This window comes from Notolepis coatsorum, assembly GCF_963971535.1.
Source record: "Notolepis coatsorum genome assembly, chromosome: 10".
Lineage (NCBI taxonomy): Eukaryota > Metazoa > Chordata > Actinopteri > Aulopiformes > Paralepididae > Notolepis > Notolepis coatsorum.
In genome coordinates this window covers 123,998,744-124,021,172 of record NC_140174.1, presented here as the reverse complement: position 1 = coordinate 124,021,172, position 22,429 = coordinate 123,998,744, and the positions used below count along the sequence as shown (strand labels likewise).

General features: G+C 44.6%; 1 protein-coding gene across 1 annotated transcript in view; it reads left to right on the top strand.

Annotated features, from left to right (window-relative positions):
• The window catches only part of oxct1a (3-oxoacid CoA transferase 1a), a 332,821-nt gene that overhangs the window by 57,028 nt on the left and 253,364 nt on the right, over nt 1–22,429 (top strand). Inside the window, exon 4 of the mRNA XM_084322619.1 lies at nt 17,625–17,760. Coding sequence (XP_084178745.1) covers nt 17,625–17,760 — 136 coding nt within the window. The remainder of the gene's footprint in view (nt 1–17,624; nt 17,761–22,429) is intronic.

The following is a 22,429-nucleotide window of genomic DNA, read 5'->3' as shown; positions in this document are numbered from 1 at the left end:
AGCGAGAGAGCGAGATAAATACATACTGGAGAGAGAGAGAGAAAGACATACTGTAGAGAGAGGGAGAGAGAAAGACATACTGGAGAGAGAGAGAGAAAGACATACTGTAGAGAGAGAGAGAGAAAGACATACTGTAGAGAGAGGGAGAGAAATACATACTGTAGAGAGAGATCGAGAGAGTGAGATAAAGACATACTGTAGAGAGAGAGGGAGAGAGAGAGAGGGTTTTATTGACTTCCAAAAGGCTTTTGATTCTATTTGGCACACAGGACTGTTCTATAAAGTTATAGAGAGTGGTGTAGGGGGTAAAACATATGATATTATTAAATCAATGTACTCTGGTAATATGTGCAGTTTAAAAATTGGCAAAAAAAGAACAGATTTCTTTACCCAAGGGCGAGGCGTTCGTCAGGGCTGCAACCTCAGCCCGGCACTCTTCAATATCTATATTAATGAATTGGCTAATATACTAGAAAAGTCCTCTGCCCCTGGTGTAAGTCTCCACAATCGGGAAGTGAAATGCCTGCTCTTTGCAGATGACCTGGTTGTGTTGTCCCCCACAGCAGACGGCCTACAGCAGAGCCTGGACCTGCTAGAGCATTACTGTCAGACCTGGGCCCTGGCAGTAAACCCCAAAAAGACCAAAATAATGATATTCCAAAAAAGATCCAGATCTCAGGACGTCCTACCAAAGTTCTCAATTGGTACAAAACATGTAGAGTACTGCACACATTACACCTATTTAGGCCTAAAACTAAGTTCAACTGGACATTTTAAGGAAGCAGTCAATGAGCTGAGAGGGAAAGCACGCCAGGCTTTCTACGCCATAAAAAGAAATATACAAACAGAAATACCAATTTGAATCTGGTTAAAATTAATTGAATGTGTTATTGAACCAATTGCACTCTATGGCAGTGAGGTGTGGGGTCCACTTACAAAACAAGACTTTACCCAATGGGACAAACACCCCAATGAGACCCTGCATGCAGAGTTCTGTAAGATTATCCTACATGTCCAGAGGAAAACTACAAACAATGCATGCAGGGCAGAATTAGGCCGTTACCCACTAATACTAAAAATACAAAAAAGAGCAATTAACTTTTGGACACACCTAAAACGAAGTGACCCCCTCTCGTACCATTATCAAGCCCTGCAGTGCCAAGAGCTGAGGAGCATCAGGAACCCCCTTACCCAGCTGGTCCTGAGGCTGAGTCCACAAACCTGCTCTCTTAACACACCTCAGGAACAGAACACGTCACCAATCAGAATAAATCAAATTACTACACAGCTAAAACAAAACTACATCACCTATTGGAAAACACAAACAAAAGCACAGAGCAAAATGCAGTGCTATCTGGCTCTAAATCGACAGTACACCATAGCAGATTACTTGAGCATGGTGACTGATCAACAACTAAAAAGAACCTTGACAAAATACAGACTGAGTGAGCACAGCCTCGCTGTTGAAAAGGGGAGGCACAGGAAAACCTGGCTCCCTGCAGAGCAAAGGCTATGCAGTCATTGCATCCTCAGTGAGCCTGAAACTGAGTTGCACTTCCTCACCAAATGTGAAAAATATAAAGATATTAGAGAAACGCATTTAAAAAAATTTGAACTAATAACAAAAGGTTTTCTTGCACTACCAGATACAGGAAAACTACCAGTCCTACTAGGGGAGGACTCAACAAGCTGTGAGCTAGCAGCAGCCTATGTTGCTGCCTGCCACAAACTGAGGTACAGTGAGTGACAGTCACCTGACATGTTTATGCCGTAATATTTTATATTCTATTTTATGATGAAAATGTTTGTATATACTATGACATTAATATGTGTTTTGTAATCCATGCTTATGTTATCAACCATTTGCTTTGGCAACATGTACAAGCTGCGTCATGCCAATAAAGCCACTTGAATTGAATTGAATTGAATTGAGAGAGAGAGAGAGAGAGAGAGAGAGAGAGAGAGAGATACTGTAAAGAGAGAGAGAGAAAGACATACTGGAGAGAGAAAAATACATACTGTAGAGAGAGAGAGCGAGAGAGCGAGATAAAGACATACTGTAGAGAGAGAGAGCGAGATAAAGACATACTGGAGAGAGAGAGAGAAAGACATACTGTAGAGAGAGAGAGAGAGAGAGAGAAATACATACTGTAGAGAGAGGGAGAGAAAGCGAGAGAAAGACATACTGTAGAGGGAGAGAGGGAGAGCAAGAGAGCGAGATAAAGACATACTAGAGAGAGAGAGAGAGAAAGACATACTGTAGAGAGAGAGCAAGAGAGAAAGACATACTGTATAGAGAGAGAGAAAGACATACTGTATAGAGAGTAGTGTTGTCACAATACTGGAATTTCGACTTCGATACGATACCTTGAAAAGTATCGATACTTCGATACCATTTCGATACCAAAAAAAAAAAAAAATATATATATATATATATATAATATATATATATTTTTTTTAAACAAATTTAGCTTTTGTTGCTGGTTGATTCTCCTCAGCTTCTCTCTGGTACTATAAGAGAAGATAAATATAACACTTTTAAAACCCTTTGTTTATCTTTAGATCACACATTTAAAAATAACTGTTCATCTCACTTCAATCATTTTTATTGCAAATGCAGAACATGGTATTTTCTCAAGCAGACAGATGTAAACACTGTAATCTGTGTTGCATGTACCTGACAAACTGAACTGTTTGTATTACAGTTAGTAACAGTTTCGATTTTTATTTAAAGATAACGAGAGCGAGCGAGCGAGAGAGAGAGAGAGCGAGAGAGCGAGAGAGAGCGAGCGAGAGAGAGAGCGAGAGAGAGAGCGAGAGAGAGAGAGCGAGAGAGAGCGAGAGAGAGAGAGCGAGAGAGAGAGCGAGAGAGAGAGAGAGCGAGAGAGAGAGAGAGCGAGAGAGCGAGAGAGAGCGAGAGAGCGAGAGAGAGAGAGAGAGAGAGAGAGGCTATGCTCGGAGCATTTTAGTAACGTTACATTTTCAACAAGATTGCTGCTATTTCAACACTTGATGGAAACGGGGTAACGTTAACCTTATGTCGACTGTAGTATTGTATGACCTCGACATAACGTTTAAACGTTAACGTTACTCCGTTTCCATGCAGTAATTATAACGGTGGCCAGCTAAGCTAAGGGAGCTAACGGCTAGCAGTAGCTAACGTTAGCTGATAGCTGCCTGTAACGTTACAACGAATCAGCTGTTGATATTATGCGCCATCAGTAGACAACGTATCATGTTGTCATGTGGGGGGTGGGTGGGCGACACTGTACAACTGTACAAACAAAACTGTACATTGGATTATTGACAAGACCATACTTGGTAATTTACTGTACATTGGAGGGGGTTGTGTTCGGACATTTACAGGGGCCAGTTTCGAGTTGCAGTCTCCCTTAGGTGTTTTTTGAGAGTGTTTTTGAAAGTGGGTAGCGATTCACATTCCTTTACAGCTTTGGGTAGGGCGTTCCACATTGATGTGGCATAATTGCGAAACGTGTTTAGTCCCTTGTTTGAGCCGAATCTGGGTTTAACATGATTTGTGGAGCTCCCTCTGGTGTTGTGATCGTGGTATTCACTGACCTTTGGGAAGTATTTTGACATGTACATGGGTACCTTGGTTGTGTAGTGTATCTTGTAGACCAGGCCCATTGCAAGTTGCTGTACTCTGTCGTCTACTCTAAGCCATCCTAGGTTGTCAAAGTGGGCAGGGGTGAGGTGGGTTCTAGGAGTAAGGTCAAGCAGTAGTCTGACCAGTTTGTTTTGAGATGTTTGTAATGTTTGCTTAATCATTCCTCTGAGGTTGGGATATTACCCCAGTCCCTACGGGAGGCTAATATTTGCCTTCTCCTTAAAAAGGGTAAATGCCCTGAAAAGTACGCCTCCTATAGGCCTATAGCCCTACTTAATTCGGACAAAAAATTGCTCTCCAAGATCCTGTCCATGCGCCTAGAAAAAGTGCTCCCTTTCATTATTAACGAAGATCAGACTGGTTTTATTAAGGGTAGGAACTCTACCGACAACATGAGACTGCTCCTTAACACTTTCAGTGCCCAGCAGGGGGCGCACATTTAGTGCTTGAATGCCCACCATCCACTTCAATGTTAACGTTAATATCGCCTAATCTATGTTTTAAATTATGGCTATGTGTCTAATCTGCCCGTCGCTTATCAATGACTCATTTCCAGTCAACATTGTCGAAGCGGATTGTTTTTTTATCAGTTCATTTCCGTTTTATAGCATTTTGAAAAGCCCTAGTTTTCAAGAAGAAAAAAAAATATTCCGTGATAATTGCCCTGTACTGTAATATTCTAGAACGTTGTCATTTTTCGGCCTATTCATGAATAGTTTTAAAATAAACGCTAGATTATCGATAGTATATGTGTACGTATGCACGCTGGTGCCATGAGCTGAAAATCGATTCTCTTAGTTCCTGATCGCTCTTACAGTCAAACAGCCATATCACATATAGGGGAAAAGCTTATATCTCTGTGAAAACGTGTCTGATTATCCTAAGACTGGTAAAATAGATTCCTTACCTGAGATCAGATGGTATCCAAATGGATTATTCCAATTCCTGATCGCCATTCCAAAAATTTATCCTTTTATTGATCCAACACGTATACTGTAAAACACATATTACATGCTGTGCTGAGGGTCCAGAATGAATCTGATCGGCTCCGGTTACATGCGTGAGAAGTAAAATGTGGATTCCGGAGTTTTTTTTTCTCATCCATTTTCATTGAGTCCAATCCAAAAGGGTGCATTACCATCTGGGAGACGATGGGGGGCGCTTTTTTCACATCTGAGCGCCTGGCGGGGCAGGTTTACCAACGGTAGACTTGGTTGATGAAATATGAATTCAGATCGCTAATAAAAAAAAAAAAAACGAATTCTCGTGATGGGCATTCAAAGTGTTAATATCATCCAAATGACTCGTGAGATAGACCACCCCGCGGTCTGTCTCTCGACGCGGAGAAGGCATTCGACCGTGTAGAATGGCCGTATTTGTTTCTAACCCTCGCTGAATTTGGCCTAGGAAACACGTTTTTTTTTTTTTTTAAACTTACATTTTTTATTAACATTTATTTAGACAGACAGCACTTACAAAAAATAAATAATAAAAAATGAAGAGACTAGTATCACAGTAAAAACAAAAAGAAAAAACAGTGCACATAAATATTTACATGGGTATCACATGGTTAGTTGTCTGGTTCCCCTACTGTTGTTTTCTAGGTATTTGATACAAAGGCTGATTGTGTATCTCCCTTAAACAGGCATAAACAGGTAATTCCTACTCAAAGACAATAAATGCTGACTAAGGTTTGTATGTGTGATCTGGGTCCAGAGACCCTCCTTGAGTTTCTTACTTCCCTTCTCCTTCGTCCTTTCTTTTTTTTTCTCTTGTTTATTAACTTTCACTTTGCCTTTTGTTTCACCCATACACAAACCACATCATCCCTGAATATTTAATATCACACCGTTAAACAGACATAAATAATAAGGTATAAAAGCATTCAGCACTTGTAATATCCCAAAAACAAAATAGATAATATTAACTAAAGTACAGGTGTGTGACATGGGTTCATAGACCCTGCTTGAACATCTTTCCTCCTTTACCCTTCGCTCTCTTGTGTTGCATTTGGTTCTTCCTCTGTGATGTCGTTCTCGTTTCTTTTATAATCCTCCCACTTTCCCCATCTTTCCCCAAATTTCTCTTCCTGTAACCTCAGCATGTGTGTTATCCTTTCCATATCCTGTATTTCTTCCACTATTCCTACCCATTTTGCTATTGTCGGTGGGTCTTCCTTATACCACAGTCTCGTTATTGCTTTTCTGGCCGCTATCAACATTATCTTTATTAAATATTTGTCCCCCCCTTGTATTCCCTCGTGTGTCAGGTCTCCTAAGTAAAGCACCAGTCCTGTTTGTGGTATCCCGTATCCTAATATTCTGATCATTGCTTCCCCTATCTCCTCCCAATACCCCTTCAGCTTCTGACATCCACAGAATATGTGCGTGTGATTTGCCCCCTCCTTCCCACACATCCTCCAGCATGCTTTTTGTGTTGGTGCATATTTTCCCTTCAGCTCTGGGGTTATAAAGAATCTGATTATGTTTTTCCATCCAAACTCTTTCCATATCCTCGATCCTGTTGTTGAATGTTGCACCTCGCATATGTTCCCCCATTCCTTCCCTGTTATTTCTATCTCTAGCTCTCTCTCCCATTTCTCCCTTATGTAATCGGTCGTGTGTCCCTTGCTGGTCATTATAGCCCGGTATATTGCTGATATTACTCTTCCTTGCCCCCCTTCGTATGCCCATACTATCATCTTTATTATTCCATTCTGTTCCTCGTCTTTGGCCCCCCTTATTTCTTTGTTGTAGTAGTCTCTAACCTGTAGATATCTGAAGTGGTCCCTGTTTTCTAGTCCAAATTTCTCCTTAAATTTTTGTAGTGTCTGCATTTCTCCCTTCTCTATCATTTTGCATATTGCTGTTGCCCCCCCCCCCTCTCCCACCTTCTGAATCCATGGTCTAACCTCCCTGGTTTGAATCTCTTGTCATGTGCTACCCATCTCAGGACCCCTGACTGCTTCTCCAATTTGTGTGTTTTTACTACTCTGTTCCATATGGTCAAGGTGTATTTGGTGATTGGATCTAATAGTCCCTCTTTTTCTTTAAATAGTTCCCTATCCCCCACCAGAGCTTGTACCTTGTACCTTGTATCCCTCCCCTTCTTTTTCAATGTCTTTCCATCTTGCCTCATATCTGTCGTTACACCAGCACGTCACTGCTCTCAGTTGTGCTGCATAGTAATAATCTTGTAGGCTGGGTACTGCCATCCCTCCCTCTTCCTTTGGTAGTTGTAGTGTTTTATATCTGACCCGTGGTCTTCTCCCCGCCCATATGAACCTCGATATCAGTCTGTCCCACTCCCTGAATTGATTCTGTGGTATTTGTATCGGTAGTGACTGGAATAGGTACAGTAACCTTGATAGTATGTTCATTTTAATGACCTCTATTCTTGAATTGAAGTCCAAGGGCATTACTGTCCATCTCTCTAGGTCTCTCTTGATGTTCTGATTTATCTGTGTATAATTCGCCTCAAACAGTTTCTCCACCCCTCTCGTGATGTTCACCCCTAAGTATTTAATCTTGTCCATGTCCCATCTTATCCCGTACTGTTCTCTAATTTCCGTCGTTGGAGAGTAGTTCCATGCTAAGGTCTGTGTCTTTGTCACGTTTAGTTTGTATCCTGAGTAGTGACCATATTCCTTCAGTAGATCCATCAGTGCCGGGAAGCTCTTTTCTGGTTGCCTCATGTATACTATCACGTCGTCTGCAAATAAGCCTAGTTTATATTCCGTTCCCTTTATCCTTACTCCCTTGATGTCCTCGGTCTGCCTGATCAGTTGTGCCAGTGGTTCTATGAAAACGGCGAAGAGCGTCGGTGAGAGACAACATCCCTGTCTGGTAGCCCTCTCTAATCTGATTCTATCCGTCAAGCTGCCATTCAAGTTCAAGTTCTTTAATAGTTGTCATACAGAAGTACAGAATACTTTCATACAAAATGCTTCTTACTGTTACGCTCCAGAGACTGTGCTAGACAAGATAGTATCAAATAACATAATAACATAATATAGCATGAATTTAGAAGAAGAAAATGAGGTCACAGTTGTTCGGTATAGACATATGTACAATGTTCTGAGTTACCATATAATATACAATACACAATACTATGCAGTGTACTAATGTACAGTACTATCTAGTGCAAAGCAGAAATGGGATGAGGTACAATTTTAGGTACAATTTACAGTAAGGTGTACGAGTTGTAGTGCAATCCTTCATCCATAAATATAAAGTGTGGGGAGTGGGTGCTACAGTGTGTTTGTTTAAAGTGGGTGTGTGCTATAAAGTGTGTGTAGTGGGTGCTACAGTGTGTTTGTTTAAAGTGAGTGTGTGCGTGTGGATGTGTGTGCTATGTGTGTTTGGTGGTTGTTGTTGTGTAGTGTTCATTCATTGTTCGTTTAGCAGCCTGATGGCCTGGGGATAGAAGCTACTTCTGAGTCTTTCTGTGCTCGCCTTGAGACTCCTGTATCGCTTGCCTGACGGCAGCAGTTCAAAGAGGCAGTTGTTCGGGTGGCTCGAGTCCTTAATAATTCTCTTAGCCTTCCCCTTGCAACGCTTGTAGTAAATGTTCTGGAGGGTGGGGAGCCCCCCTCCAATTGTGCGTTCGGCTGCACGTGTCACTCTTTGTAGTCTGCTTTGGTCTTTTGCAGTGCTATTCCCAAACCAGGAGGTGATGTTGCCGGTCAAGATGCTCTCTATTGTACATGAGTAGAAGTTCTTAAGGATCTTCTGGCTGACTTGGAACTTCCTTAGGCGCCTGAGGAAGTAGAGGCGTTGTCGTGCCTTCTTCACCACACTGTTAATGTGTGTGGTCCATGTCAAGTCCTCGGATATGTAGGCTCCGAGGTACTTGAAGCTGTTGACTCTCTCAACCGGTGCCCCGTCGATGCTGAGGGGGCTGTAGTCCTTGACCCCCGACCTCCTGAAGTCCACAATCATCTCCTTTGTTTTGCTGACGTTCAGGGAGAGGCTGTTTTCCTGGCACCATCCCGCCAGGACCTTGACCTCTTCCAGGTAGGCCCTCTCGTCGTTGGCAGAGATCAGGCCCACCACCACTGTGTCGTCAGCAAATTTGACGATTGTATTGCTACTCCGCTGAGCCACACAGTCGTGTGTGTACAGGGAGTAGAGGAGGGGACTCAGAACACAGCCCTGGGGGGCCCCTATGTTGAGGGTGATGGATGAGGAGGTGCAGTTGCCTGCTCTCACCACCTGGGGTCTGCCAGTCAGGAAGTCCAAGACCCACTGGCAGAGGTCATAGCCCAAGCCCAGGTCCCTGAGCTTGGCTATGAGTATGGAGGGGACTATGGTATTGAATGCCGAGCTGTAGTCGATGAATAGCATTCTCACATAGTTCCCCTGCCTCTTGTCCAGGTGTGATGCTGCTGTGTGCAGCACATGGGATATGGCGTCCTCCGTGGACCTGTTGGGGCGGTATGCAAATTGCAGGGGGTCCATGTTGATGGGGAGGGAGGAGCAGATGTAGCCCTTTACTAGCTTCTCAAAGCACTTCATGGCTATGGAGGTGAGAGCTACAGGGCGGTAGTCGTTGAGGCAAGCAGGCTTGGATTTTTTGGGTACAGGGATAATAGTGGACTTCTTCAGGCAGGTGGGGATGACAGCCTGTTCTAAGGACAGGTTAAATATGTCAGTGAATACTGGGGCCAGTTGGTCGGCACAGACTTTTAGGACGCGGCCGGGGATGCCGTCCGGACCTGCTGCCTTCCTGATATTCACTTTTTTAAAGGTCTGCCTCACCTCATGCTCTGTTACCCTGAACACTGCGCCTCCATCAGCAGCCGACCCCCCCCCCCCCCATTGCCGAGGCTTGTGAGCTGGTGTTGTTATTACCAGCATCAAACCTCGCATAGAAGGTATTGAGGTCGTTTGCTAAGGAGATGTCACTGTTCAGTTTGAGGGAGGCGCCTTTGTAGTCTGTCATCGTTTTGAGCCCCTGCCACATAGCTCTAGAGTCAGCTTGTTCAAACTGGAGTTCAATTTTATCCCTGTAGCGCCGTTTGGCCTCTGACACTGTCCTCCTTACGTTGTGTCGCGCCACCTTGTGGTCATTCATGTTGCCTGCCACTAGGCCGTCATTGTATGCTTTGGTGCGCTCTCTCAGAGCTTCACGGACGGATTTGTCTACCCAGGGTTTTTGATTTGGGTAAACTTTCATTTTGGTAGTGGGGATTGTTTCTTTCACCCTAGTACAGACATAGTCCAGCACTGTCTCCGTGTAGGCATTAATGTTATCTGTGTCGCGGAACACAATCCAGTCTGTGTTGTGAAACACTGACCGGATCGTATCCTCTGACGTCACATCCCATTTCTGCACCTCTCGCGAGACCACGGGAGTACTTTTAATTCTTTGTCTGTACTTTGGTGTAAGGAAAATGGATGCGTGATCTGACTTGCCAAAGCCACTATCAGAATGAGCCTTGTAGCCACCTTTAAATTGCGTGTAACAGTGATCTAGGATGTTACCGCCTCTGGTGTTGCAAGTCACATGCTGGTAGAAATCAGGCAATACCTTTCTCAGATTGGCGCTATTGAAATCTCCCAGTACTAAAATGGCGGCGTTAACGTTCGTCGCTTGTATACTATTTACCTCGTCGTGGAGTCTGGAGAGCGCGGCGTTGTTGTTGGCTTGCGGTGGAATATACACTCCGACCAGGACGATCGCCGTTAACTCCCTCGGGAGGAAGAAAGGACGACACTTGATGGTTATATATTCCAGTTCTGGGGAGCAGTGGTTGGATAATTCCTTCACATTCGTTGGATCACTCCAATTTTTGTTAAACATGAAGGCAATACCTCCACCACGTTGTTTACCGGACTCTGATTGTGTCCGATCCTTCCTATGGATAAAGAAGTGATCCGCTGGTTGAATCGCGTGATCTGGAACCTCCGGTGTTAGCCATGTTTCGGTGAAGCAAAGGACATTGCAGTCCCTAACGTCTCTTTGATATTGAATCCTTGCTCGGATGTCATCCAGTTTATTGTCTATTGATTGTACATTGGCTAGCAATATACTGGGAAGTGGTGTACGGTGTCGTCTGGATCTCAGCCTGTTTCGGATCCCAGCTCTCTTTCCTCGACGTCTTTTCCTGGGCTCTGGGAACAAAGGGTCCGGTCCCAGTCTCCGGAGGATCTCCTCAGGCCATTGATGTGGCTCGGAGAGCTGATCCAGCGAGTAATCCAGTTGGTAAGTTTCCCGTAATCCAATGTCTATGAGTGACTGACGGTCATATACATTAAATGCACCAACAGTTGGTACGCACAAAACTCTAAAAACTATAAATATTAACAAAAGTAAACACAGTCTCGACGGAGCGAACATGAAGGCAGCCGAACGGGGCGGCGCCATCATCATCATTCACCTTAACCCTCGCTGTCGGCTCTTGATATAGCGCCTTGATCATCTTCATCGCCCTCCCGTTCAGTCCGAACCTCATCAATGTTTTATATAAAAATGTCCAGCTCACACTGTCGAACGCTTTTTCTGCATCTAGGCTAATCAGTACCGCGCTACCCCCTTGTTTTTGTATCTCCTCTACTATGTGTAATGTCTTTCTCACGTTGTCCTGTGTCTGTCTCCCTTTAATAAATCCAGTTTGATCTTCATCTATAATGTCTGGCATAAACGTCTCAAATCTTTTTGATATTATCGATGTATACATCTTGTAATCTACGTTGAGTATGGACACAGGTCTGAAACTACTACATAATTCCCTATCCTTCCCTTCCTTCGGTATCGTGGTGATTATGGCTTCCTTCCACGAGGGGGGCATTTTCCCCTCTTCCATCGTGTGTCTGAACGCCGCCCCTAACATGGGTGCTAATTCAGTTCTAAATGTCTTGTAGAATTCCGATGGGAATCCGTCGCTCCCCGGAGACTTGTTGTTTTTAGCTCTACTAATTGCATCTTCCAGTTCTTGTTCCGTAATTATTTTATTTAACTCTTCATTCTGTTCTTTCCCTATCGATGGTAACTCTAGCTTCTCCAGATATGTTTCTATTTCCTCTTCTCCCGCTGCTTTTGGCTGTGTAATTTCTCATAGTATTCTCTAAATGTCCTCTCTATTTCAGCTGGGTCCCTCAATATTTCATTAGTCTTTGTATCCCTTATTGTGTGTATCGTGTTCAACTTCTGTTGCGTTCTAATTCTCCTAGCCAACAGTCTGGTCGCTTTTGGTCCCCCTTCATAGTACGTTTGTTTCATGAACCTCGCTTTCTTTTCTATTTCCGTCAATAATTCCCTATTTATCCTGGCCTTTACTTCTTTGATTTCTCCGAGCGTTTCCTGTTCTTTTGATATCTGGTGTCTCCCCTCTAGCTTCTTTAGCTTCCCTATCAGATTGTGATATGTCTCCGTTCTGGCCTTCTTCAGCATTGCTGTTTTTTCCATCAATTTCCCCCTTATCACTACCTTCAGTGTGTCCCATAGAATGTTCGGGTCTACCGCCCCGTTGTCATTTTCTTCCTTATATCTGGCTATCTCCTCCTTGATCTGACTCACCACCCCTTTGTTATTTAATATTCCTACATTTAGTCTCCAAATCGTGTTCCTCCGTCTCCCTTCTAGATCTACTGTCAGATATATGGCACTGTGATCCGATATGTCCGCCACTCCTATACTGCTCTCCCGTGCCCTGTAACTGTCCCCCGTCGTCATCAAAAAGTAGTCTATTCTCGCATACGTCACGTGTGGGTGTGAGTAATGTGTGTATTCCCTGTCCATGGCGTGCATCTCCCTCCAAACGTCTGTAATTCCCATTTCCGTCATCTGAATATTCATATATCTACTGATAAGCGCCCGTCCTTTTCTAGTACTCGTGGTGTCTAGGTCGTGATTCAGTACTACGTTAAAATCTCCCGTACATATCAATATCCCTTCTAGTTCCATCACTATCATGTCAAAAATGGTCTCATATAAATCCCTCTCACTCTCTGGGGGTGCATAAACATTTACTAACGTAACCATTTGGCCCTCCATTTTCCCCTTCACCAAAACAAACCTTCCCTCCTTGTCTCTTACTTCCTTGATCAATTCAAATTTGACTGTGTTTTTGATTAACGTGATTACTCCTCTCCTCGGGTTTTGTTCAAAGGAACTATAGTATGCATTTTCATATCCAAATCTCTTCAGTTTCTCATGACCCTGTGCTACCAAATGTGTCTCCTGCAGAAAAATCACTTCCATCTCACTTTTTTTACATTTCAACATCACTTTGCCCCTTTTTATCGCATTATTCATTCCATTAACGTTTAACGACATCATTTTTATACCTTTAACCCTTGTCATCTTTCTTCTTCTTTCGTCTGTCAGTCCCCCCCATGTCACACTCATTCCCCCCTCCGGTTGGAGCCTCCGCTCTCTTCACCGAATACATAATGATTAACATAAATAAAAAACATAAACTTTACATAAAGTGCTCCCAAGGCGTTCGGGGGGTCCCTGTGTCCCCCCCTGTCCCCTGCTGGTGGGTGAGGGGTAATTGCCCTCCTAGCGAGGGGCCCCCTCCTGACGGCTTGGGGGTTTGAAACCCTTGCCCCCAATCGCTCGTCATATTTGTCCAGCTTTCTTACTGTTTTTTTTTTTGCTTTCGAGCTCCTGGTCAAAAGCGCTCTGACCTTCCTTTTGATCAAAGACCCTCTTTTCTTGTTCCCTCTCAATGTGACTCATATGTTTCATTGTCCCTCCTTCCTCCCATATCCGTGTGCGGTGTCTACCGTGTACCCCTTATTATTTTCTTTTCCTCTCCTCTATTTTCTATGTGATGTCCATTTATCCCCTTAATCCCTCCCAACTGTGTTACTCACAGCGTGTTTCTATGTATCTGTTTCAGTATGGTCTGTGTCTCGCCTATCAAACCTAGTTATATTTCCATTTATTTCCTCCATCAGCTTGTGTATTATGTGTCCATGTATACGTTACGTTCATTTCTATATCCTGCCTCTACCTGGGAATGTGTGCTTATGCATATGTTATTTCAGTTTCTATACTTTGTCTCTATTTGAATAGTTTTTTCAATCTCTTGTGTGTGTACTCATCCGTTCGCCTCCTCCCGCCTCCTCTCCGTCTGGCCTCCTCATCCGTCTCCGTCCTCGCTCCGTCACGTTTCACCTCCGCCTCCTCCTCTCTCCTCCCTCCTGTTTCGGTCTCCCACTCTGATCCACCTGCGTGCTCCCTCCAATCTCTGCTGCAGGCTCCGCGTCTGTTCCTCCCACCTCCTTCCTTCTCCGTCCTCCGACATCCTCATCCCTCGCCGTCTCATCTCTCGCTCCGCTTCTCGTGCCGTCGCGTACATCGCCGCTCCTTCCTCCCAGTGAATCCTTAGCGAGGTCATGGGTGACTGGAATCTCATTCCGTTTTCTTTCAGGGTTTTCTTCAGTCCCGCGTAGGACCTGCGTGTTATCGCTACCGCTGTCGAGTAGTCGTGATCAAATGATAGTCTTTTCCCTTCGATTTCAATCTTCTTGGTCCACGCGGTTCTGAGTACCAATTCCTTAACCTCGAATCTCAGAAAGTTAATAATCACCGCCCTCGGAGGTCTGTCCGGTTGTGGTCTCGGAGCCAACGCCCTGTGGGCCCTCTGTATCTCCATTTTTTCCAGTCCCGTTTCCTTCATTTGTTCTTTGATACGTTTTTCCACATATAGGGTCACCGATTCCCCTTCGACTCCTTCTTTCAGTCCCCATATTCTGATGTTATTTCTCCGTGACCTCCCCTCCATGTCCGACATCTTTGTCTCCATCTGTTCTTGTTTCTGAATCACACATGTTAATACCTCGTGTATCTCCGTGTTCCATTCCTCCGCGTGAGCCGTCCTAGTCTGTAACTCGATCACGTTTCTGTTCTGTTCCGCCATCTTCTCCTCCACCCTTTTGATTTCTGTATTCATTTCACCTCTGAAGTCCTCCTGTTCCTTCCTCAATTCCTCCCGTAGCTTCCCAATATCATTCCTTATCGTGTCCGTGTTCAGTTTTATCGCCGCTGTTATGTTCTCCAGTATCCCGGCCTGCATGTTCACGGCCCATCCTGGCATTACCGTGTCTGCCTCAGCGGTACCTCCCCCTTCTTTCGCCTGGCTTTTCTCGGCTTCGCTCCGGGGATTCTGTTTCTTCGGATTCTCTCCTTCTCGTATGTTCTCCATTTCTATTTCCTTCACAATCGTTGTCTCTTCCTTACTTCTCGTGAGCATTTTCCTTTTTAATTACTTTTCGGGTCTTTTTTTATCCGTTTTTTCACTCATTTGACCAGGAGCTCTTTCGCACGTGTGTTACCCGTCTGCTCTCATACCGGAAGTCCCTAGGAAACACTTTTATTGACTGGGTCAAGGTTCTTTACAACTCAAGGATGACATTGACGGCGGTTCTGACTAACGGGCTTAGGTCTAACAACTTTCCTCTACAACGAGGGAACCCCCAGGGGGACCCTCTTAGCCCTTTACTATTTGACATGGCCATAGAACCACTCTCTCAGGCCTTAAGGCAGTCAGCAGCGATCTCAGGTATTAGGGTGGGCGAGAGGGAGCACAAAATCACTCTTTATGCGGACGACATACTGATCTTTATATCTACACCTCACTCTTCCATTCCATGTCTAACCCGCATGATTTCCACATTTGGAACCTTCTCGGGGTACAAAATTAACTTTTCCAAATCCGAAGCAATGCCACTTGGGACACTTAAATCCATTCCGATCCTGCCCGAGCCCTTTCCATTTCGCTGGTCGCCCTCCGGCTTTGTTTACTTAGGAGTATTTGTGACACCCACCTATGATACATTGTTTAAGGCCAACTTCCCCCCCTTTTAGACACCATAAGGGCAGACTTAGTTAGATGGGCCCCTTTACCAATCTCCTGGCTGGGTAGGATAGCCCTTGTCAAAATGAACGTACTCCCCAGACTATTATACCCTCTCCAAATGATTCCAGTGCTGCTGACAAACAAGGTTATCAAGGTGCTAGAAGGCTGGCTAAGCTCATTCATTTGGAATGGGAAGAAACCGCGTCTGAAAATGGCCAAATTACAGATGGATGGTGAAGATGGGGGTCTAGACCTACCTAATATAAGACATTACCAACTAGCAGCACATCTTAGGGTACTTGTCGGTTGGTTCAGATCAGACCCACTATCAATCTGGCTAGACATTGAATCCTCGCAATCTAAGTCCCCCCCTGTGGAACCTACTATTTAAAGACTTTAAGTCTGTTAGGAAAATATGCTCTAACCCCATCACACTATGCTCCGTCAATGCCTGGAAGACTGTCCGTAAGGTGGAGGGCCGAGCTAAGCTGACCTCTCCTCTTACCCCGATCGTAGGCAATCCTGACTTTAAGCCAGACCAAATTGGCGGCGGCTTCAAGACCTGGCATACGCAGGGAATAACTAACCTTGGCCACTTGTTTGATGGCCAGACGCTAATGTCCTTTCTACAGCTGCAGCAGCGATATGGTCTATTGAAAACGGAATTTTTTAAATACTTACAAATTAGGCAGTTTATCACCAAGGACACCTCACTGGTAATTAACAGTTCCACCTCGCAGGTGGAGAAAGCCCTCTCCTTGCAGATTCCTAAAAAACAAATATCTATTTTCTATAGTACTCTAAACCTTAATTCATCTTTATCTTCCCTTGTCACTAAACAGTCCTGGGAAAAAGATTTGGACATAGAGATCACGGACGAGGACTGGCAGGATGCATGGACCTATGCAAAAAAAATCTCTGTTGGCAAGCGCACCAAGTCTATCCAAGTTAGAATATTACACCGCATTCATATTACCCCTGCCCTTAAGAGTAAAATGGATCCCAATGCATCCCCACTCTGCTTTAAATGCAAGATAGAGATTGGAAACCACGTCCACTGCTTTTGGTCCTGTGTAAAGCTCCAGAGCTATTGGTTCGACATCGTAGAGGAACTATCTGATATATTCCCGACCCCCATCGAACTGGATCCCCTCTGCCTCTTACTAGGCCTCCCAGATATTCATATTGCCAATTTCAAACATAGGAGACTGTTCAATTTGTTGACATTTGCTGCTAGGAAAAACAACATTCTGTTGTTCTGGATCAAGGACGAGGTCCCATCAAAGAGGTCATGGCACAACATTATTATGGACTGTATTCCTTGTGAATACATCACATGTATGCTGCACTCCAAGTTGGACACTTTTTATGAAATATGGGACCCATATCTATCTCATATTGGACCTGCGCTATCCACCACTGTACTCTGCGGATTTCCCCATTACTCTTAGCCTCCCTAGAGATCACTAATGTCTTGTATGTAGATGCTTTGGGCCGTTGCAGAGGATATCATAATGTATTTAGAAGTACATGCCTGTTCGCACACACACACACACACACACACACACGTGCACTCACACATATAAAACATGCACACATAAAACACACATCCATACTAAACGCACACATATAAAACACACATATACAAAATAAACGTACACACTCCACACACACAGCTTATCAGTACACTGGGTGCTATCGTTGACCAGGAGCTGACTCCCTAATCGCCACTTCTGCTGTATATACAGTGTGCATGTGAATATTTGAGCCATGTCTTTGTTGTTTGTCTTTTGTCATGTCTGATAATATACTTTTATAGTTTATATTATGTCTTTATTATTCTTACTATCATTTCTGTTGTTATTATTGTTAGTGTTATTGTTGTTAGTGTCTCTATTATTATTATTACCGTAAATCTATTGTATTGTGATGTCTTGTTCTATGTATGTTTTGAAAAAGAGAAAATAAAAACATTTACAAAAAAAAAACAATGTAGGGATCCCGTTCTGGCAGTGTCATGTCTCTTGTGCTTTGAAGTGTCATGTATGTCTCTTGTCCCTGTTTTGTCTTGAATGTGTAGAAATGCAGCCGTTTGCCATATCATGCTCTAAATTGCCCCTTGCGGGACTAATAACGTTTTTTTAATTGAATTGAGAGATTAACGACCTGCCCTTCCTCCTGCAGAGTGGACAACTTCGGCCTAGGTCTGCTGCTCCAGACCAAGCAGATCAAGAGGATGATCTCCTCCTACGTCGGGGAGAACGTGGAGTTTGAGAGGCAGTACCTGTCCGGGGAGCTGGAGGTGGAGCTCACGCCTCAGGTTGGTCTCACGCGCACGCACGCACCCACCCACGCACACACACACAGAAAACCACAGGCATGAAGTGAGAAACGGGCACAGATATCTGATACAGCATTCCTTCAGGCCTTGTCCTTGACATTCAAAACACCAAATGTAAACAAATAAACGTCCTAGTGCATTTGAATAGCAGTCGCTGGCTGACTGACCAATCTTTTGCTGTCGACTAAAAACACACTACTTCAATCAATATCTGAAATGAAGAGGGGGTGAAAAGTACTGTCTTCTACTAATTAATCTCCCATGTCTATATTACTTCCTACTATACTATTATGTATCTACTACGATGCACTCAACACTGCAGCACCCAAGTTTCAACACTGTTTGATGAACATTGTTACTCAGCTGAAAGAGTTGTACCCTTCCTGCTGACTTGTTGTACAGAACCTGTAAGTTGCTTTGGATAAAAGCGTCAGCTAAATTACTAAATGTAAATGTAAATGTATAATACAAAAACAATATAAAAACGGAAAAGTCAAACAATTAAACGATTCAAATAAATCAAACTGAAATAAATCAGTTAAAATATCTAATAAGCACTGGTAATAGTTTGATGACAGATCTAGCATCACAAATCTATGAAGACTACATGAAACACTAATGCCTTGTCTCCACTAGCCAGGGTTTAGTCGTGCTGTGGCCTGTCTGGCACACAGTGAGCATCTCCATTGTCTTTAGAACCTGGACCAACCTGTGAGACGGACACCTTTCACCACCTGGCCAAACCTGGCTGAGAGAGACACCTTTCACCACCTGGCCAGACCTGGCTGAGAGAGACACCTTTCACCACCTGGCCAGACCTGGCTGAGAGAGACACCTTTCACCACCTGGCCAGACCTGGCTGAGAGAGACACCTTTCACCACCTGGCCAGACCTGGCTGAGAGAGACACCTTTCACCACCTGGCCAGACCTGGCTGAGAGAGACACCTTTCACTACCTGGCCAGACCTGGCTGAGAGAGACACCTTTCACCACCTGGCCAGACCTGGCTGAGAGAGACACCTTTCACTACCTGGCCAGACCTGGCTGAGAGAGACACCTTTCACCACCTGGCCAGACCTGGCTGAGAGAGACACCTTTCACCACCTGGCCAGACCTGGCTGAGAGAGACACCTTTCACAACCTGGCCAGACCTGGCTGAGAGAGAGACCTTTCACAACCTGGCCAGACCTGGCTGAGAGAGAGACCTTTCACCACCTGGCCAGACCTGGCTGAGGCCATGGTTACACTGGGGTTTTTTGTTTTGTTGCTGAATGATTACTGTCCTAGTTAAATAGAAATGCCGTTTTGGCAGGATAACGCGTTGCCCTACTGACAACGCTGAAATTGTGTTTCCGTTTTGGATACTCTCCAAAACTCTGCGATAACATGTCATGTAATCTGTGCGGAGCCGTTGTTGCTCAACGCCCATGCGCAGTAGATATCGACATCTGCGTGCCCTCACCAACGTCCGGTGATGACAGATAGCAGAGCTGTTCCAAATAGCTGCAGCTACCATGTGTTGTCAAGTTATTGTTATAAGGAGCCCAGTCCAAGCTACAACAGTCTGCATTCCCTTAACAATTGTTTGTATTGAGCCGTATTGTATTGTATCCATTCTGCAATCTGCTAAATAAAGTTTACATCCATTCATTCTGCTAGCATTAACGATTGCATGAGCAGCTGGCTAACGTGAGCTAACGTTAGCTACCTGCCGTAGCTACCTAGCTACCAGACCCTGTTAGCTCAGAGCTCCTCTTTCAATCTTAACAAGCATTAAACAAAATGGCACAGTCATCTATTTACCTTTGTTTATTACATGAGGCGTTGTCTAATGTTATCTAGCTACTGATAGCTCCTGATATCATCAGTTTGGTGCTGGCTGGCTAACGTGAGCTAGCGTTAGCTGCTAGCCACAATGCTATACTTTTGTACTGGCATATTCCATTCACGTTAGCATGTAGCTAACAACATCGGAGATCTTTTTGTGAGACTAAACTATCCGCTCTTGGTGGTCAATTGTGTTGATGTTGGTTTTGTTTCATCAACAAATGAGGCAGAACACACAGTGTATGTATCCGTTTTGTTTATTGCACTTTTATTGCACTTTCTTTGCTGAAAAATAAATGCTACATTGGCTAAATGGCTCACGCGAGGCATTTAAAGATGTTTTTATTTTTAATTTTTTTTCAGGAAGTGTATTGGCACATTCAACTTCTGATTGGTTGAAAATTGCCTTCATGTTCGCCACCTACTGCTTTGGCATTGTACTACATCACTGTGCTCAGGAGGCAAAACCAATGTCTAACATGCAGCCTGCCATTACGTTGCGTTCTCAAAAGCAAAACTGACCCTGAAAACGAAACGAAAATACCCCTGTGTGTAACCGCAGCCTGAGAGAGACACCTTTCACAACCTGGCCAGACCTGGCTCAGACAAACACCTTTCACCACCTGGCCAGACCTGGCTGAGAGAGACACCTTTCACCACCTGGCCAGACCTGGCTGAGAGAGACACCTTTCACAACCTGGCCAGACCTGGCTGAGGCGTCGGTTACACACAAGGGTATTTTCGTTTAGTTTTCAAGGTCAGTTTCGCTTTCCAGAACGCAAAGTAATGGCAGGCGAGTTATTTTTTTTGCTACCTGAGCACAGTGATGTAGTACAATGCCAAAGCAGTAGGTGGCAGTAGGTGGCGAACATGAAGGCAATTTTCAACCAATCAGACAACTTGAATGTGCCAATACACTTCCTGCAAAAAAACAACAAACCACCATCTTTAAATGGCTCGTGTGAGCCATTTAGCCAACAGCATTTATTTTTCAGCAAAGAAAGTGCAATAAACTAAACGGATACATTCACTGTGTGTTCTGCCTCTCATTTGTTGATGAAACGAAACTAACATCAACACAATTGACCACCAAGAGCGGAGTTTAGTCTCATCGTCGCCGATTTTGTTAGCTTACGTGCTAACGTGATAGGGATATGCCATTATAGCAGTATAGCATTGTGGCTAGCAGCTAACGTTAGCTCACGTTAGCCAGCCAGCACCAAACTGATGATATCAGGAGCTATCAGTAGCTAGATAACATTAGACAACGCCTCATGTATTAAACAAAGGTGAATAGATGACTGGGCCATTTTGTTTAATGCTTGTTAAGATTGAAAGAGGAGCTCTGAGCTAACAGGGTCTGGTAGCTACGGCAGGTAGCTAACGTTAGCTCATGTTAGCCAGCTGCTCATGCAATCGTTAATGCTAGCAGAATGAATGGATGTAAACTTTATTTAACAGATTGCAGAATGGGTACAATACGGCTCAATACAAACAATTGTTAAGGGAATGCAGACTGTTGTAGCTTGGACTGGGCTCCTTATAACAAGTCAAGTCAAGAGTTTTATTTGTCACGGCATACAAGTATACAATGAAATGCGGGTGGTCTTGCCCGCAACGATGTGCAATACAGTAGTAACGACATATAATAGAATCCAATAAAACAACATTGTGCAATAAACAGGTAACATAGTAGGGCATATCGATATTTGTACATAAGTTAAAGTGGCTGCTAGTGTGCGAGCGTGTACAGTGTGCGTGTCGTGTGTGTGCTCATGTGTGCTTGTGTGTGAAGAGTTCAGTGTTCTGTGGCACTCAGTGTTCAAGGCTCTGATGGCCTGGGGGAAGAAGCTGAGCAGAAGCCTCTCTGTCCTAGTAGCTGGGGTTCGCAGGCGTCTGCCTGACCTCAGCAGCTGGAACAGGCTGTTGTTGGGGTGGTGAGGGTCTTTCATTATTCTGCAGGCTCTGGATTTGCACTTCTTGTTGTATAGAACCTGCAGGGGAGGTAGTGCAATACCCGTGGTACGCTCGGCTGAGCGCACCACTCTCTGTAGGGCCTTCTTGTCCTGTGCCGTGCTGTTTCCATACCAGGCAGTGATGTTTCCAGTCAAGATGCTCTCTACAGCTCCGGAGTAGAAGGACTGGAGTATCTTCCCAGATACTCTGAACTTCCTTAACTGTCTCAATAACTTGACAACACATGGTAGCTGCAGCTATTTGGGACAGCTCTGCTGTCTTGTCGTCACCGGACGTTGGTGAGGGCACGCAGATGTCGGTATCTACTGCGCATGGGCGTTGAGCAACAACGGCTCTGTGCAGATTACATGACACGTTGTCGGCGAGTTTTGGCGAGTATCCAAAACTGAAACACAATTTCAGCGTTGTCAGTAGGGCAACATGTTATCCTGCCAAAACGGCATTTCTATTTAACTGGGACAGCAAACGTAATCATTCAGCAACAAAACAAAAACAAAAACCCCCTGTGTAACCATGGCCTGAGAGAGACACCTTTCACCACCTGGCCAGACCTGGCTGGACCCTGGCTGAGACGGACACCTTTCACTACCTGGCCAGACCTGGCTGAGAGAGACACCTTTCACTACCTGGCCAGACCTGGCTGAGACAGACACCTTTCACTACCTGGCCAGACCTGGCTGAGACAGACACCTTTCACTACCTGGCCAGACCTGGCTGAGACAGACACCTTTCACCACCTGGCCAGACCTGGCTGAGACAGACACCTTTCACTACCTGCCCAGACCTGGCTGAGACAGACACCTTTCACTACCTGGCCAGACCTGGCTGAGACTGTTGTCATCAT